General features: G+C 34.1%; 3 protein-coding genes across 4 annotated transcripts in view; 2 read left to right on the top strand and 1 right to left on the bottom strand.

The window, feature by feature from the left end:
• The window catches only part of timeout (circadian regulator timeout), a 351,606-nt gene extending 347,685 nt beyond the window's left edge, over positions 1-3,921 (bottom strand). For both annotated transcript variants that reach the window (XM_090175814.1, XM_090175815.1), the window contains exons 1-5: positions 3,563-3,921; positions 3,314-3,494; positions 3,099-3,241; positions 2,469-2,648; positions 1,209-2,404 (exon numbers count right to left, since the gene is read on the bottom strand). In XM_090175814.1, coding sequence (XP_090031940.1) covers positions 1,209-2,404; positions 2,469-2,648; positions 3,099-3,241; positions 3,314-3,494; positions 3,563-3,834 — 1,972 coding nt within the window. In that variant the 5' untranslated portion in view covers positions 3,835-3,921. The remainder of the gene's footprint in view (positions 1-1,208; positions 2,405-2,468; positions 2,649-3,098; positions 3,242-3,313; positions 3,495-3,562) is intronic.
• On the top strand, positions 41-1,139 carry LOC149943830 (mitochondrial fission 1 protein-like). The gene is made up of 2 exons (XM_090175818.1): positions 41-220; positions 320-1,139. Exon 2 carries the CDS (start codon positions 338-340, stop codon positions 791-793), a length of 456 nt encoding a protein of 151 aa, XP_090031944.1. The 5' UTR covers positions 41-220; positions 320-337; the 3' UTR covers positions 794-1,139.
• A 5,719-nt stretch (positions 3,922-9,640) lies between the features above and the next one.
• Positions 9,641-15,194, top strand: LOC149943828 (uncharacterized). The gene is made up of 3 exons (XM_090175402.1): positions 9,641-9,769; positions 13,245-13,404; positions 13,470-15,194. Exons 1-3 carry the CDS (start codon positions 9,684-9,686, stop codon positions 13,683-13,685), a joined length of 462 nt encoding a protein of 153 aa, XP_090031528.1. The 5' UTR covers positions 9,641-9,683; the 3' UTR covers positions 13,686-15,194.
• Positions 15,195-18,412: the final 3,218 nt, after the last annotated feature.

Genomic DNA, 18,412 nt, shown 5'->3' with positions numbered 1-18,412 from the left:
TGAAAAACGGCTCATTGGGATAACGAGAAAAATTCGATTTACGGAGACACTATCGCCATCTACAAAGGTTCAAGTAGACTAATTCTATAAAACGACGTCATAACGATTATTACATGACGGAATAGAAATTTAGTTACGTTTCTGACCTTTCACGTGTTATTGCTGTATTATTGCAAAATATTCAACGCTTTAGTCACAATTTGAGAAAACTACGTGTGAGGTAACGATATTTAAGACTACATTAAAGAATTTCTAATAGAAAGGGCAGGACTCTGTCTTTTGAATCTGTCAGTTATAAAGGATTTAACATTCCACCAAGGCTTAAGAAGATAAACAAATGGAAACTCTGCTAGAAGATTTTGTTTCTTCGGATGATCTGAGAAATTTCGAACGAGCTTATCACGATGAATTAGAAAAAGGAAACGTCAGTACCGCGGTTCAATTCGAATATGCCTGGTGCCTAATCAGAAGCCGCTACCCGGCTGATTTGCGCAAAGGTGTGGTGTTAATGGAAGATCTGATAAACCGTGGTCAAGATGAGGCAAAAAGGGACTATCTATACTATCTCGCTATAGGACACACCAAGTTAAAGGAATATAAAATTGCTTTGAAAATCATAAAAAAGTTTCTACAAGTTGAACCAGATAATCGTCAAGCTCAGCAATTGCACGAGCTAATTCAATCACGATTACGTAAAGAGGGACTGATGGGAATGGCCATTGTAAGTGGCGCAGCGGCCTTGGCAGTTGGGGGAATCGTTGGGATTGGCATGGCTTTAGCCAACAAGAAATAAATTTTTAGTTTTCTAATTAAAAAAGCCATATCTACACGCAGCAAAGGATCTACAGATTTAATATGTAAAAATATTAGATCAATTTCAACCAGTTGCTTGTAAATGTATAAATTTCTACTAAAATAAGATAATGGTATTTATAATCCAGTCCAAAGATGCCCCCAAAAACTGGTTTTTATGAAAATAATTTGAAAAATATCAGAAAGCTAGTCAAAATGCTAATTAGAGCAATTCACCAATTTTAATTTCTCAATGTATAAAAGTTATAAATTTCATTATCCAACAAAATTATCCCCTTTTGTGAATAATGTAAATTTAACCCAAATATTAAAGTAAACATTTGATTTTTGCACCCACTTTTTGTTACTTTGTAATCTTAGAATACGCAGACTAATCTAAAAAAAATAAGACTTACCTTCAAGTTGCGTGAAGAAAATCTCACGAAGTGATAAGAACTCTTGCTCGGGTGAAATGTCCGATTTCCCAAAAAGTTCTCCTTCGGGCCATAACTCTCGGCTAGCTTTCAACAGTCCGACACTTTCTTCAATTCTTTTCTCACGCATTGAAGTTTGAATTTTGATCAACGCCAAAGACTTGTGCTTGTCTTCCGTTACTTCAAGAGTCGGATCAAACGGCGAAACATTTGAAACGTCAACAATTCCCTTCAGCAGAATTGATATTTCATCCGCAATCTCGTCCCAGAGTTTTTGCAAACGTTCTTCTGGAGATATATCACTTTTAGCTTTTGACTGTCCTTTTTTCGAGCTTTTTCGTTTTTTGTTCTTCTTCCGTACAATAACGTGTTTATGAGCTTGGCAATACTGTTCCAACATTCGGACAAAAACGTGTACCGTCTCAATCAAGTCTTTTAAATAGGATTTTGGGAATTTCACGGGATTGTAGACAACTAAAAGATGATGCAAAAGGTCACGATATTCGCTAGTGTAAAAAATATTTCCTTTAATAACTTTGGCACTTTCTTGTATTTGTCTATCAGAGTGAGCGTCCATCGTAGCTAAAGTCATGAATATTTCGCGATACGCTTTTAAGCCCAAATGTAATCTTCGCGACCAACGCAGAACTTGCTTCTTTTCAATGGCCATCATTTCGTAATAATGTTCGAGTTGAGTGTGAATGTGATGGAACATGGGCAAAGATAGCGTCTCGCTAATACGGCTAACATCAAAGTGATAAAGTCTGTTGAACTCCATGAAATAGTTAATGGCCCAGAAATAATAGGACTCGTCATGTTCTTGGGCTCTGCCACGCGTCAGATGGTCTTTCAAAACTCCCATGAAAGTATTATAGGCATTGTCTAAAAAATCAGCGCAGAAATCTCTAAGAAATCTACGCACACTGATGGTTGATCTGCGATTGGTTTCCAATTCTTCCATTGGACGAAGATTCTTGGGCGTTTTCCTAAATTGTTTCGTGGCATTTAGGTCGATATGTTCTGGTGTTGACGTATAACTGTGATAAATTAAATCCTTGTCGCTAATGGACGTGTAGTTTTTGATCTGATAGGTTGAGCCAAATCTCGGAAATCTGGCATATTGTTTTACTGATTTGGAACTTTTAGCCTGTTCTCTGGCTCTGGCTTTTTCCAACTCGCTAAAATAAAGTTAAAATTTTTAAACTTAAAGTTAAACGAAGTAATAAATCATAGTTAAATTACTCGGTATCAAGCTGTTTTTCTAATGAACTTCTAGATTCACCAGTTGTGGCAATTTGAGAAGGAATAAGGTCTCGAAACATTTGAGATATAATTTCTATAACGTGGAAGCAAAATTGTTGTTCATCTTCATTGGTTGCGATGTAGATCAACAGATCAGCCATTCCAGAAACATTCATAGCCCTAAAAGATTAAATTTTACATTTAACAAAAGATAAATTAAAAACCAAAAATTAATTAACAGTAGTTAAATTAAATCCCTAATGTCATTATGATACCACGTTATAAGCGCGAGTTGAATTCCTTATAACGCAATTTAGTCTTTAAAAACACAATTTGAATAAAAATTGGACGATGAAATATGAGAACTCTCGGAACATTGAAATAAATTTAAGTAAATTAGTTTCTGATTCTATGTAAAAAGTTTAACAAGTCGCAAATTATCTGAAGAATTGTTAAGGATGGCGTAACCCAAGATGGGTTTCCGAATAAACGCAACTTTGTTGTAGCCTTGACTGTAAAAAATATTCATCCCTTTGACATGGTTTGTTAATTAATGTAATACTATTAGCAATGTCATGAAAAATACTTGCTAGCTAATATTTTGCTAAAATACATTAAGGAATTAATTACCATAAAATTTGATCATGAACACAAACATCATCATCAGTTCTCATCTCATCCTCTGGACCTGATGATATGTTGATCACATTGCGAATTAAGATTAGAATGCGTTCCATGATGAGTTTGTCATCTTCATCATGATTTTCCGGTTCCTTTAAAACATATTATATTAAAAATTAATACAATAAACAGCGTTTACCCTTCAAATAAAATTCCTAATTTACCTTTTCAAGCATCAAACGCAACTTCTTAGTCAAAATAGTCCACACTTTGGCATCAGCAAAAGCTCTTTTATACTTTTGCAACCCCGAAACTAATTCCAAATAAATAACGCGGGTTCCTTTATCAGCTGGCAACTCTTCTTGATACAATAAAAGAGCTGGATTGGTTAGATTGACTACCAGCCTATAAAACAATTTGAACATTTAAATTATAAAAATTACTATAAAATCAAAATATATGTCAATATTAACCTTAAGGTTGCATCAAACAACATATCATCATCATGATATTGGCAAATAATAGGAAGAAAATCAGTTTGAAGAACATTGACTGCGCTGAGTTGTCTACGAACATCGTGGGTAGCATTATCATTACGAAGGAATCGTATCAAATCTTTAAGGCATTCTATACAGTCGGGATCTTTAAGGTAAGTATCATCTTCTAAATATCCTAAAGCACTGCATGTTGCAAGCACCTCTGAATTAATTAAATCTGCTGGGTCATGACTCTGTTTAGAACTCATTGTGGAAATTGTCTAAACTGAATGGTAAGTAACATAAAATAACTACTAACTAAAGTCGCTTATTGAAATTTAAACAATAAAAAAATTAAATTTTATCAAATCAGTTCGTTTTCTTTCTCGATTATCATCCCAAATATAAGGTTTACCCCTCGACGGGATGTGATGATTGACAAACTGACGATCTTAAAATCCAAATAAAGCTTCGTTTCTTCAATTTTGGCGCGAACAACATGCAAAGAAGAACAAATATCAGACGATGTTCTTACTAACTTTTTCTACGAGGGCCACAAATAAACTATTGTAAAGTAAAATAGTTTAAAAATACCTCCATAACAATTAACATTCTAAAAAATTTAATGAATAATCAAAAACTTTTATTGAACGTCATTCAATGTTACTAAAATTAAAAATCTCATTAAACTTTACTCTCAAGATTTTTTAACTATCGTGGAAATTATCATCTTATTTTTTAAATAGAAAATATATTTTATTTAACACTTTAAGAAATAAAAAGTCTGTTATATGTTTAGAAATTTCATGAAGGAAGCCCCTAAAGAAGCTACTTTTTCTCGCTGGACCGTGGATGGAGGTGGAAATTAACAGAATTAGATATTCTACGGAACGCGTCTGACCGGAAGCTTCCCGTATTCTGCGACGTAAGTCGTTAATTAAAGCCAAGCCATCACGTGCAAGGAACTGAGACGTTCAATGGCCACCGCCTCAAACAAATACCGATTCTCTTTCTCTAGCTTTGAGCATTTGGCTTTCTTCTTCAATTCAGCATGGGTAGCGCCTCATATAGGGGCTATGGGAGAAGAGGCCAATAAGACGGTGCTTATGGATCGTGAGCACGTAAAATAGGTTCTCTAGAGTCTAGAGAATGTAACGCCATCTGTTTGTACAAAGTTTACCTAAAAGCTAATGTTTTCTAACTTTCGCAAATTAATTATATTCGATGACGACTGAGAAGGAAGATTTGCTATAGTGATGTTAGTAAGAAACTCCCCGCAAAAACGTAAAATGATAGTTTTGGCACAGCGTAGAAGGCACATTTATAGATGCGGCGTACGTTTTAGTTATATAATTTAAATTATAATGATTAAAGATATCGTGGCGTTAAAGTCACGTGACCTTATTAATAAGAGGAAAATAAACTGTTATCCTAATAGCCAAATAAACTATTCTTTTCGGAAAATAAACTTTAAAAAATACTAAAACAATAGGTAAAATCATAAAAGTTACGTAAACAGTATATTATAGGCTTCGTGTGCAGTTTTAATTTTGATAACATATATCGCCGCCTACCGACCGAATTTTATATTGAATATATGAAAGCTGTGTGCTAGTTCAAAATTTAGTATGTACAACAGCTGAAAGTTTCAACCAAAAACATTGAAATTTAAAAAATGTCTATTATTTCTTCACACATCTAATTAACGGATATTAAGGTAGATGGCGCAATATTTCCTAAGCTCGAAGCCTACTGATGATTTGTTCGATTCTGTTATATTAGCTACTGAAATGCAAATAATTTTATAACGTTTTCCATTTGTAAAACCGCAAATGGAACATTCCATACACATATTCCTGTGCTTTTTTGTTTTTAGGATGCAAGTAATTTGAATTTTCGCGTCTTGGTCTGCCATTTTGCAAAAAAAAATCTAAAGGGAACACCCAAAAATTAGCTCCGATCTCGATTTCGATCCGTTGATCTGTCGAAATCGGCAGATAGGTTACGGGCGATCTCGGAGCACCCGAAAGCGGGAAATAAAACTCGCGAATCTTAAACGGAGCAGATCGGAGGACGAAAATTGAACATAAATGTAGATCAGAGCGATCTAGAGCTATTAAATATAGTACTGAAATATTAGTGTAAATTGTAATGTTTTTCTCTAGTTGGCACTGTGAGAATCTTTTTAGTGTCGCTTTTTATTTAGTTTACAGTCAATAATATCGCTAGAAATCACGGAAATTTGGGTAATAGCCTAGCTGATTATTATTTATTATTATTAAGAGATATAGTCGAAAGTAACTCGAAAAGAATTCTATAAAACTCGAGGGGTCGGACATTTGCCTGTTTTGTGTACGGGATTTTGGATTTTTTGAAAGTCCAGGATTTTTTATTGTGGATTTGTCATACAAAGTCTATAGGAGCAAAATTCTTGGATTTTGGATTTGTGGATTTTTTTCCAAATTTTGTACGGGATTTGGCCAAGTGACGGACCCCTCGATTAAACTGCCTGGAAGAGTGGAGTTTTCGCTACAAAATAAAAGAGCTACTCAACACAACGCCCCCTCCCCCAATCAGCCTATCAGGATCTGCTCCAAAGATTCTTTTCAAAAAGACTGAACTCCATAATTTTGAGTCTCCATAAGGGGACGCCTGTCGGACGCAAAATCACGATGCAATTCGCCGAGTGAGATATCAACTTCCCGCAAACGCTTGGATCAAAAAGTGCTCTTGGGCAAAAAACTGAACTCTTTCCATAAAAGAAAATACACGTCTCAAAATAAAAGGGGAAAAAATCTAAGAACGGTAAGGGGTGAAGGGAGAATAGTTCGACGAAGCGTGTCCGCTAGGAGTCGCTTCTTGGTTCTCTTCACATCACGTCCGAGAGATTGGCCGTCTTCCGTTTCTCGTTCGTTGATTTCTAGGCTGACGATAAACACTCTTCCGAGGCGCGACCGGGACTGAGTTGAAGGAAACGTCTGAAAGCTTATTCACACGAGCCAACATTTTTACCAAGAGATTTGTGGAGATTTCGCGCCTTAATTAATCATTTCTTAAAAAAAACGATCTACATAATATGCCAATTTACATTAATAAAGGTATTTGATATTAATATTACCATTAGTTTTATCACTGTGCACAATCGAAATGATGTGTACGAAATAGTATTTGATTTAGGTATTTGTTGCTAAGCCTCGGCCATAAAAACCGTCAATTCTTGAAAATTTTGACCGACAAAAGCGTTTACTGGCGAACACGATGGGCAAATTCACAAGTAACAACTCGGTTGGCTCACAATGTTTTCCGAAAATCTTCCGCTTGTGTGAATAGGCCTTTAAACGTCCGAGAAATAAAGATCCGGTAGAATGGTGGCGGGAATACTCTGATCTCGAGTCTCGGAGAACGTTTCTCGCTCAATTTGCCGCTTTTTGGGAGAATGCGGAAGATACGACATTACTAAAGAGCGTCTGACGGGTGCGAGGAACGGAACGAAAGCACCGTACACATTTGAAGCGACAGGCGCTGTAATCGTTCGGCCCGCGTCACCCATAACAATAGGAATCGGAGAAGAGCCGAGTTATATAAATAAAATAAACCTTGTTTTCGTATCGGACAGTTGAGTTACAGTTGGCCAACTACAAGTTTTTTTATGTAACAACACTAACACTAACAATAACCCTTTAAGTTTCATTACAGGCGCACTAACAATAAGTTTCATTACACATAAATAAATATATCTTTCTATAAATACATGTACAGCAGTTTCTCCGTTTCAATAGGGGTTTTTTCCACATCAATGCTTAGTCCTTATTTCCTGCTCCCTTCGATGGCAAACATACTGTCAGCATGAATGTATTTATTTCAACCATGAACGCTCTTAAATAAAACATCTTCAATGACATCGCCATGAAGTAATATTTCCGAGAGTTAGGACTTGCAACTTTGCAAGTAACTGTTTATATAGTGGTTGTTGAAAAAATGGAATCTTTTCACCTGTACGTTATTCAACAAGTGTTTCCTTTTTACCCGGTAGCGTTTTTTATCATATTACGGTTTAGCAAAAACACGACGTTCTGTTTACAGTTGTTAAGTTTCCATTATTTCAACCATCACTATATAATTTAATAAAAATTAACTTACAGTCCCGGCTCTCGTAAATAGTACTTCTTTGCGATTTCCTTGAAGATGTTTTATTAAGCGTCCGTGTTTCAACCATGAATATCGAACTACATTAGGACTAGGTAGTCAACTGTCTAGTCGCTAGGATGGGAGGGGCTTAGGTATTATGACATTGGTTTTGAATCTTGACTAGTTTTCCGTGCCAATGCTTGGCACGAAATGTAGTTTTAGTAAATTCCAAGTAATTTGGTTAAAGTAGAGGAATTTTTCTAAGAATCACGAGTCATTTTCTTCACCGCTTAATACGCGAAATCCCTGAAACGTTTTATGGATCGAGTTAATGACAAACGTTTGTCTCCTGATTGGCTCAAATGTCTACGGTTAATGATATCCAATTTCATGTTCCAATTCAATTATTTATAGTAATTTTGTAAAAGTAAGCATTATTTTATTCACTAAGCCTTGGTTGATTTGTTGTCAGTCTTTAGCAAAGTTGTGATTTATGCAGTCATTGAAAAATAGCATTGGGAGTATAGGAAGTGCCATAGTTACATATATTATATTACTTATGCTATTGACGAAAAACATTTTTGAAATTTTAAGTTTTAATTTTATGGAAATGCTAGCTGATTGAACTGGTTCTGTTAAAGAACAATTTTCATTTGTGAAAAACATTTATGGCTAAATTAGGAAATTTATAATTTATAGATAATTGTAGCCTGTGTAAGTTATTGAAAAACAGAAAATTACAATTTTCAAATATTTATTAAGTTTATTGTTTCATAACTAGACTTGATTATTTAAAACCATATTTACCATTTTGTAGTTTTTTGCCAACATTTTTAGTGCTTTCTAATACCAAAAGTACAAACAACATGTTTTAGCAAATAAGGATGCTACGCTTCTATTGTTATTTGCTGGAAACATGTAGCTTCGCAAGTCTCCCGTTGATTTTTCAAAACATGATTCGGAAGATATGGATTACTAAAAATATTATATCGATAAAATATGGTATATGAATAACTAAGTAGTGTAATTTTAACATCGTTAGGCGAAGTAATGCAAGCGATAAGAAGCCGTGATGCAGTGCACACATCCACTTATTCAAATGTTAGAAATTTTGTACATCTGATTTCCGATTTCAAGTGATTTCAATATTTAATTGATTAAAGTTATTAAAGCTACTAAATTTACGTGATTTCACTGCTGATTATATAACAAATATATTAACTTCTGCTAATACTTATCAAATAAAATATAAAGCTATTAATTAGACTACTGGGAAAATGTGTGCTCTACTTTTCACGTATTATTTACTAAAATACATAAAAACAAAACAGATAACAACCTCTAATGTGAGTAGATAAATTAGTCTGCCTTTTCAGATGTCACCGCGTATTTCGAACGCAAAAGTCGTGTGCAATCAAGTCATAAAGACTAAACGATATGTTACGCCAATTCAATTATTACGGTTCCAGGGAACTCGATTATCTTAACGCGCCATTAACTAGAACAACCGAATAAAAACGCAGATAAAGAGATTCGTCTGAAACGGAATCCCATCACTAATTTTAAGAGTTCCAAATTAGCTCAGACAATACGGGTTTCTTGGAAATCTCGCCCAATTTAACCCGTTCGTAGGACCGCTAATATTAGGCTTAACACGACAAGAAACAATGTTCGTTCTGTACAATGACAGAATTTCGTATTCTCCAGAAGGCCTTGGATGATTGGATCGCGCAAAAATGGATGACCTGTTATATTATGTTTTGCTAGAATTTGTCGGACAGGGAGTCGCCATCTTCGACAAGAGGAGGGCTTCTGTTGATGTATGAGACACGAGAACAAGATTAGATTAATTCAATACGCAAAATGTCTTAGATTAAAGTGTGACAAATAAAAGGGCTAGCATTTCTCATTCTCTAAAATACTTCGTTTCCTTCGCGCATCCACTTGGACTCTTTAAATTCGCTGAGCCTCGTCAAAGACCACATCCGTCATGCCCATCTTCACTACGACCATTCTGCGACACAAGGTGTCCACGAACTTCGTTCTGTGTTTCTTGTTGATGGCAAGCTTTCTGAGGTAAGTGGATGCGACACTGTTTGACATTTGGTTATAAATTTTTAAAAGCTGGTTACCATCCTCCTACGTATTGTAACCCAACCACCTGTTTAAAGTTCGATGACTTGGGAATAAAGAGGTGCCTTGGTTACTAGCCTAGCTGATTATTATATAAAACCCTGTTGAGGTTAACCTTAAGAGTAAGCCTAGGGAGCTGTTGGCTCGCGTGCTTTGTAACCCGGCCACTTGAATTAATGGCATTAAAAGTCGCTCGATGACTCGGGTCTAAGGCGGTGCCAAGGGTATTAGCCTAGCTGATTATTATTGTTGTTATATTGGTGGTGCAAAATTTGTTTGCAACAATGCCTATATTGGAGAAATCAATGTGTTACCATCTTAACTAGTATTTAGTTGGATCTGCAACTATATGGCCGAGCGACTTCCAGTTTAGACAATTTATTTAATGATATTTTTTACTAAAAATCAAAATCAAAAATTGCTGGAAGCCAAGTATTCTTTACTGGATATGGCAATAAAAGAAGGTATCATTATGTTACAATTTAAAACTCCCTTAGTATAAAATTTTAAAATTTTAATTTCATTTCATTAATTAATAATCCTGTAGTAAATACAATTAAGGAACGTATTAAATTGTCAATAATTTTGCACAGTATTTTGATTACATATCTTATTATCTAAATTTTATTGTTTAAATTTTTTCTTTAAATTTAATTTAATTTAATTTACTTTAATTAATAATCCTGGTGTAAATTCACTTTATGAACTTATTTAATTGCCAATAATATTTGGGAACTTATTAAATTGCCAATAATTTTGCGCAGTATTTTGGTAACTGATTACATATCTTATTTTCTAAATTTTATTTTTTAAATTAATTCTTTTAATTAAATTTAATTAATAATCCTGGTGTAAATTCACTTTGGGAAGTTTTTGAATAGTCCATAATAATGCATAGTATTCAGGAAACGTATTACATATCTAATTTTCTTAATTTCATTTTTTAATTTATTTCAAATAACTAGTAATCAACATGTAAATACAATTAGATAACTTATTAAATTGCCCATAATTTGGCAAAAGCATTCTGGAAACTGATAAAAAATCCACTCTTCAGTTACACGATGAACGCTATAAAATTCTCAGATCCGGATATAGCATAGAATTAATTAAATTGAACATTTTATTCTGAATGATCTTTTTCAATTATTTCCGATTCCTTGAATTCGATACGGCGGTGTCTGTAAAAACCGGATTAAGTGATTCTTCCCACCACATTCCAAGGTCACTGGCGTCTCGAAGAAGCTATGTAGACTCTTTCTGATCGAAAGAAATTACACCATACGTACGCGTAGGAGTCAAACGTTCAGATTAATCTCGCCGATTACGACGGTATTAGCCAGTTAAACTACTTTGTTTATCACGTGTATTTGGACGTGCTTTCGGTATTTTTCCGTTACTCCTTAGAGACACGCTACGCCTCACGTGCCCAACGAGCTTTTTAATTAAGGATTATTAGTTTTCGTTTCAAGTCGCAACCTTGGCTAGCGAAATTAAAAGACTCGACGCAAAGCGAAAACGCGTTTTCCGTTTTAGGAGTAGGCGGACATTCGGATCGGCGGGCATGCCCTCGATACACCGCAGAAATACTGGATTTTATTTTTGCCCGCTAATTGGGTCGCTGTGAAATAACTTATCCTCGATAATTGCCGCGAATATATAAAATAAATCTCAATTACAACGTGAATTACCGGTAAGAATAGTTTGAAAATAAGATCTTTTTAAAGGTTGAAAGTCATGTCGCTTTTATTTGATCTATCCACATTGGAAATAACGTGCCTATAAATAATGCATTGGACGATATTACATTTTAACAGCTTTCGAAACCAATTTTCAGGTTTAATCGGTACCCTCCTCGATTTGGAGTTTTAACCGGTATTTAAACGTATTTGAAGTTTTAACCGGTTCTAACACGTATTTTGAGATTTATCCGGTACCGATACCGTTTTGGAGGTAAAACCGGTTCTGACACGTATTTTGAGATTTATCCGGTACCGATACCGTTTTGGAGGTAAAACCGGTTCTGACACGTATTTTGAGATTTATCCGGTACCGATACCGTTTTGGAGGTAAAACCGGTTCTGACACGTATTTTGAGATTTATCCGGTACCGATACCGTTTTGGAGGTAAAACCGGTTCTGACACGTATTTTGAGATTTATCCGGTACCGATACCGTTTTGGAGGTAAAACCGGTTCTGACACGTATTTTGAGATTTATCCGGTACCGATACCGTTTTGGAGGTAAAACCGGTTCTGACACGTATTTTGAGATTTATCCGGTACCGATACCGTTTTGGAGGTAAAACCGGTTCTGACACGTATTTTGAGATTTATCCGGTACCGATACCGTTTTGGAGGTAAAACCGGTTCTGACACGTATTTTGAGATTTATCCGGTACCGATACCGTTTTGGAGGTAAAACCGGTTCTGACACGTATTTTGAGATTTATCCGGTACCGATACCGTTTTGGAGGTAAAACCGGTTCTGACACGTATTTTGAGATTTATCCGGTACCGATACCGTTTTGGAGGTAAAACCGGTTCTGACACGTATTTTGAGATTTATCCGGTACCGATACCGTTTTGGAGGTAAAACCGGTTCTGACACGTATTTTGAGATTTATCCGGTACCGACACCGTTTTGTAGGTAAAACCGGTACCGATACTTATTTGGAAATTTATCCGGTACCGACACTTACTATGAGGTTAAACCGGTATCGACACTTTTTTTAGGTTAAACCGGTAGCGACACTTATTTGGAAATTTATCCGGTACCGACACTTACTTTGAGGTTAAAACGATACCGACACTTATTTGGAAATTTATCCGGTACCGACACTTAAGCCACGTTCACACTAGACACTTTGGAAACGTTTAAAAACGGTTTCGAAAAATCAAATAAACATTTTCGACGACAACTGTATAGGCTAATAGGCATACGATAAATACATTCAACACCAAAATTTTACAATTTGATCTTTCGAAACCGTTTTTAAACGTTTCCAAAGTGTTTAGTGCTTTACTTTGAGGTTAAAACGATACCGACACTTATTTGGAAATTTATCCGGTACCGACACTTACTTTGAGGTTAAACCGGTACCGACACTTATTTTGAGGTTAAACCGGTACCGACACTTATTTCGAGGTGTAACCGATACCTAGGTTATTCTAAATACTTTAAATATATATATTATAAAGAAATATATTATAAAACAAATACATCTAGAAAAATAATCAATTTTAAAGGTGTTCTATAATTGTTTTATAGAGCTGGTCTATAGTCAGAATTAAGAAATAACTTAGAGTATTGAAAGTTTTTTCTTTAGAAGATGTTCATTCGGATAGCTCCGATGAAAAAACCTTGATTTTTACAAACCTTTAAACCATTAATTTGAGATAGTAATAAATTTCAACAGAGCAGCAGTTGGCCAAGACAGCTGCTCCTGTTACATGGCCCTCACATCCGAATCCGGATTCCTGCGGGACAATCAAATGTTTAAGGTCACCTTCAGAAACGTCAACGTTGAGTGCGATCTGGGAAGTACGGAGCGCTGTTTACACAAATGCCAACAAGGGGTAACCTTTATTTAAAATTAAATTAATGTTAAATTAACTACATCTCACGATCTCAAACTTTCCAGTTCCTTAGATCAACTGGAGGCGGAGACTTGACTTACAAATCGAGGAGAAGCCCCAAGAAAATCGGAGAGTTGTTGTGCACCGAGTACAACCGCGAAGTGGACAATCGCGAAGTTGGACTCTACTATCAGAGTTGCACTGACAATTCTGTTCGGGATTCGGGAACCAGAGCTGTTCGAAATATCTGCTGCACGTCCGGCGAATTCTCCCATTGCTAAAATACTAAAAGACACATTTAAACCTTTGAAATTACTTTCTAATGGTGCGTCAACTATAACCAGGAGTTCTTCAAGATTTGGGAAAACTCTACATTGATACGCGGACGCCAACGTCAGGGATACACATTTTACTTTTCGAAATAACTCTTTACTTTGTGTAACCATGGATAGTAGATTTTAGAGGATCGGTAAAAAGCCTGGTTTTTAGCCCCCGTAAGCCAATCGCACTAAGGGAGTTGGCCAAGGTTATTTGAAAAAAAAAACAAGTATCGCTAAGAGTGGACGATACCGTTCGAAAAAGGAAAAAAGATAAACACGAAGTACATTTTTACGCCAAAAGGTATTTTTTCACGTTTTTATAGATTAAATATGATATAATAAATATCAGTTGATAGTTTTTATTGAATTAAAAAACCAAAATTAAAAATTACTAAAATATAAAGCGCAAAAATTACGTAAAAATATCAACCGCATTAAATTGCCATTTTTAAATTTTAAGATCACGTGGTACAAACGACCTTGCAAGACTCCCTAGGAGTCTCTCGAGCTGATTGATACGCGTGGAGAAATAAAATGCACTGTGAAAGGGTATCGAAAAACTGTCCTCTTTATTTACTGCCCATGGTGTAACGATGACAACTATAACCAGTTTTTTTATCCAGATTATAGAAAATTCTACTTTATTCTTAAAAATATGTTAACGAAGGGAAAATAACTCTGTTACAAGGTGTCCTAATAATCAAGATTAAAAATATACTCATTATTTAATCATTTTCAATCTTTGTACAATAAAATCTATAGATTTTTATTTTAATCGGATTGAATCACGATTGAATCATACAAGGGTTTCCTAATAATCTTCTTTACACAATTATAGTTTCACCATTGCAAAATATGTAAAGAGTCATTTGTGGAATACCGTAATCACATAAAGTAATTACAATTTACTGTACGCTAATAACGGCGATTTTTTTAGATCCTCAGTGCAATGTTAAGTAATATTCTATATGGATCTATCCTAACGCCACCAATTTACAAAAGAGTTTTTTACTATCGTGTAAAACCATGAGTCTATAATATTGTAACATATGTTTATTTCTTTGGGAAATACTTTTCTAAGATCTATTCCTATAGTGACGTCATAAGATAAAAAATCTACTTTTAGCAAAGCGCTGGAAATGTTTACGTTTGACGATGTACACAGCGGACACAACACAGTGGGAAACTATAGCTGTTATAAAGTCTATGGTAAAGAAAGACCATTGTATGTGAAGAATAGGAAATGTCATACTTATGGATAACTATTATACACTTATGATTAAACGCCGCCTTTCTCTATACATAAAAATGTATACGATAAGTTTCTTTACAGGGAACTGCCCATATTTTAACTTATTTAATTTGCATTTCCTGTTCTTATAAGACAAGCGGTTCAATTACATTTTCTAATTAGCTCTTTAAAAGAATTTCATAATTAATTACGAAAGTAGTTATTAATTATATACGTACCAGTACTTCATTGTCTTACAAAATATATCATTATGTAAAAAATTGTCGATTGCTATTTTGATAAAATTAATAAAATGTAATAATTAAGAAATGCTCAATATGTTTTCTCTTAAATAAACAATTATTTAAACTCATTAAAATATATAATTTGAAGGTCTATAAGCTTTTTTTCTAAAATTACAGACGTAGTCTGCAACACGTATTAGAAGGCAAAAATTAAATTCGCTTAGATTTCTATCAGTTAAAATATATCGTTTGAAATGCCCTTGCTTTTTTGAGAGATATTTAATTTTTTACTCTCTACATCGTTAGAAACGGAACCATTCTAATTTGAAATAAAATTAAACAAGTTGGCAAGCCAAAATATACCTATCCTCGGAAGAATTGTCCCTAGTTGTATTAATTTCTCGGGACCGCCCCTAAAAGTATTTCCGCAATTCAGCACTCGGTCTGTCTCAAAAGTCATTAAGAAGAAGTTGGAGAGAAAACATCCATACATACTAAACGCATACACAACAAACTCATCACCCACAACCGCCATAACACAAACTCAACATTCCCACACTACACATAAAAATTACAAAAAACAAACTTTCCAATAAAACTGAGTTGAAACCGTCGCAACGGGGAGTGTTAACGAAAAAAAAACTACCACACCCAACCCAACCGCAAAATCATCCGTTAACGCTCACCGTCACACGGTGGTTTTGCCTCCCTTTAAACTGCGAACACGGTTTTTGACTTTGCCCCGGTAACGCGTTTTGGACTTTGCCCCGGTAATGCGTTCGCAGCACACAGACACACAGACACACAGACAGACAGACACGGTGATTGTAAAACCCCTCCTAAAAATATAACCGCGTAGAAAATATCAAGATTAAATTTTTAAGCGAAACAGCATCCAAATCGTCTCTAGTAAATTTGCTATACGCGATGCCGGCGAAAAAAGTATCGAAGCGTACATGAATTAATTTGAAATAATTAATTTTCCTAAATATCAGCTTTCTACGGAGCCCTACATTTAAAAGATTCTAGAAATATTGAGAAGTGATGGACAACTTTATAATTTGCGGATGACGTTATGTAAATGTCTTTTATAATAATAATGACTATTAGGGGTTAAATTAGTCGGAGCGGAACCCGTTTTTATTGCCATTATTAGAACCGAATTTTATAGCTACAGGTTCAAGGTGAAGTTTTGAAATAAAATTGGACACAATGGCCTAGTTACGCGATTGTCTCGTGCCTTTCAAAATAAACTACTTAGTTTAATTTTTATTGGTGAACGGAGTAGGTGTAGTTTTCCTGCCATTGTTATCTCCATACCTCTTCAGATTTTGAAAAATTAAACTGACAAAACAAAGTAAAGGAAATAACATTCGGATAAGATATGAGGCACTGTTTTCGGTCAACTTGTCAAACAATTTTTTATCTTTCGAACTAATAACGTAATAAAAGTAAACTTAAAATTAACAACGTTTTTGGTCAATTGTCTCGTTTAAACTATACAATTAATTTAAGATTATTCATGTAGGTATATGTTAATCTATGTTTAAAATGATTAATAAATTATGGAATATTCATGAGTATTCCATAATTTATTAATCTTTTTAAGTATTTATCTACCATGACAAAAATTAGTGATTCGATACTTTAAAAATGTATAAATCAATAATTTCGGGAATATTATTGCATAGAATATTGGAACTATTAAACATACTTGAAAAGCAGAATAGATAATTTTAAATAACACATACTCTAAAAAATTCTGTTAAACAGGCGATTGTTTATATTTCAAAACATGTAAAATAAAATAAAAATTAAAAATAAAATATAATATAATATATTAAAAATTTGTTTGTGAATAATCTATGAAGTAAGTTGGCAGTGGTGTAGGCAGAATAATTAATTTTTCAACATCAATTTGTATGGAATTATTACTTTGGGAATTATTCTTCGTCTCCTGTGTAGTATTGGGCCAATTTCGATACTTAATTTTGTTGAATAGTCTATGATAGAAGTGTTCAGTGGTTTAGTCACTGACACGCGAGTAGTTCCCAGCTACCGAATAATACATCTGTTATTGAGTACCTCATTTTGTATACTATTTTTATTGTTCATTGGGTAATTATAGTTTACGCCATCATAAAAATTCAGTGAGCACAAAACATATCTCCCTATTTACATGTAAGCAGGGCTTGTATTTAAGGGGAGGTAACACGTAATTAGAAATAATTAACATTGGGATACTTATTTTAGGTTTTTTAATTTTAAATTACAAATTAAATTATTGAAAAACATTTTATAAATATATTCAATTTGTTTTTAAATAACTGTAGTGCATTACACCATTTAGATCCCAAATAGATGAAACTCCCACGCAAAACTGTAAATTGAACTACCGGTATACGAATATTTTGATTAAACACAAAACGACTGAAATAGTTAATATTCTGCGATTTTCAAAAATTAGTTGGAATAACAGACATTATGTATAACTGTTTAAAACTAAAACCATCGAATTAGTTATATATTACAAGTACACGAATGAAACAAATATTTAAATTTATCACTGACTTCCATTTTATTCAATCAAATTCAATTTAAACCATGGCTTTTAAAATTACCAGTAAGTTGAATTTCCGTTAAAAAAATAACGTAAGATATTCCAAGAATATTATAGTCCTTAATTAATAGAAAAATAATCGAATATTTATTTTTTTGAAATGTAACCGAAGTGTAAAACCGTATTTCTGTTGAAGTGTCTACGATACGAGAATGGTAATAAACAAATTCACACTTTCGCAAGGATTTCGTTTTCATTAAAGTATATAATTATGTTCGATTCGAGACGGTTAGATTTCAAATATCATTATATAAATTACATTTTGCCGATTCGAAATTAATAATCACGTACAAGTAGTTTAGTCAGATTCTATAACTGAACCGGTACAGCACTGAAGTTAATTCACACCTTAAACGTAATTAAATTTCTATTCAGGGTTAACGAGATTTTACTATATCGTGACACCCGATCCGAACTTAGTTAAAATTCTTCTTACGCCTTTAACATTTAATTATTGGGTCGGAACTAATTAATTCAACGATTAAAGTTAATTATAAGCGAAGCGTCATTAAAAAATAAACTCGTCAGGGAAGGAAAACCCTTTATAACCAAAACGGTTCCACCTCGCTCCATATAATGAATAATAATTTTA

This window comes from Leiobunum rupestre, chromosome 5, assembly GCF_980474605.1.
Source record: "Leiobunum rupestre chromosome 5, qqLeiRupe1.1.hap1, whole genome shotgun sequence".
NCBI classification, from domain to species: domain Eukaryota; kingdom Metazoa; phylum Arthropoda; class Arachnida; order Opiliones; family Sclerosomatidae; genus Leiobunum; species Leiobunum rupestre.
This window is presented reverse-complemented; position numbering and strand designations above follow the sequence as displayed.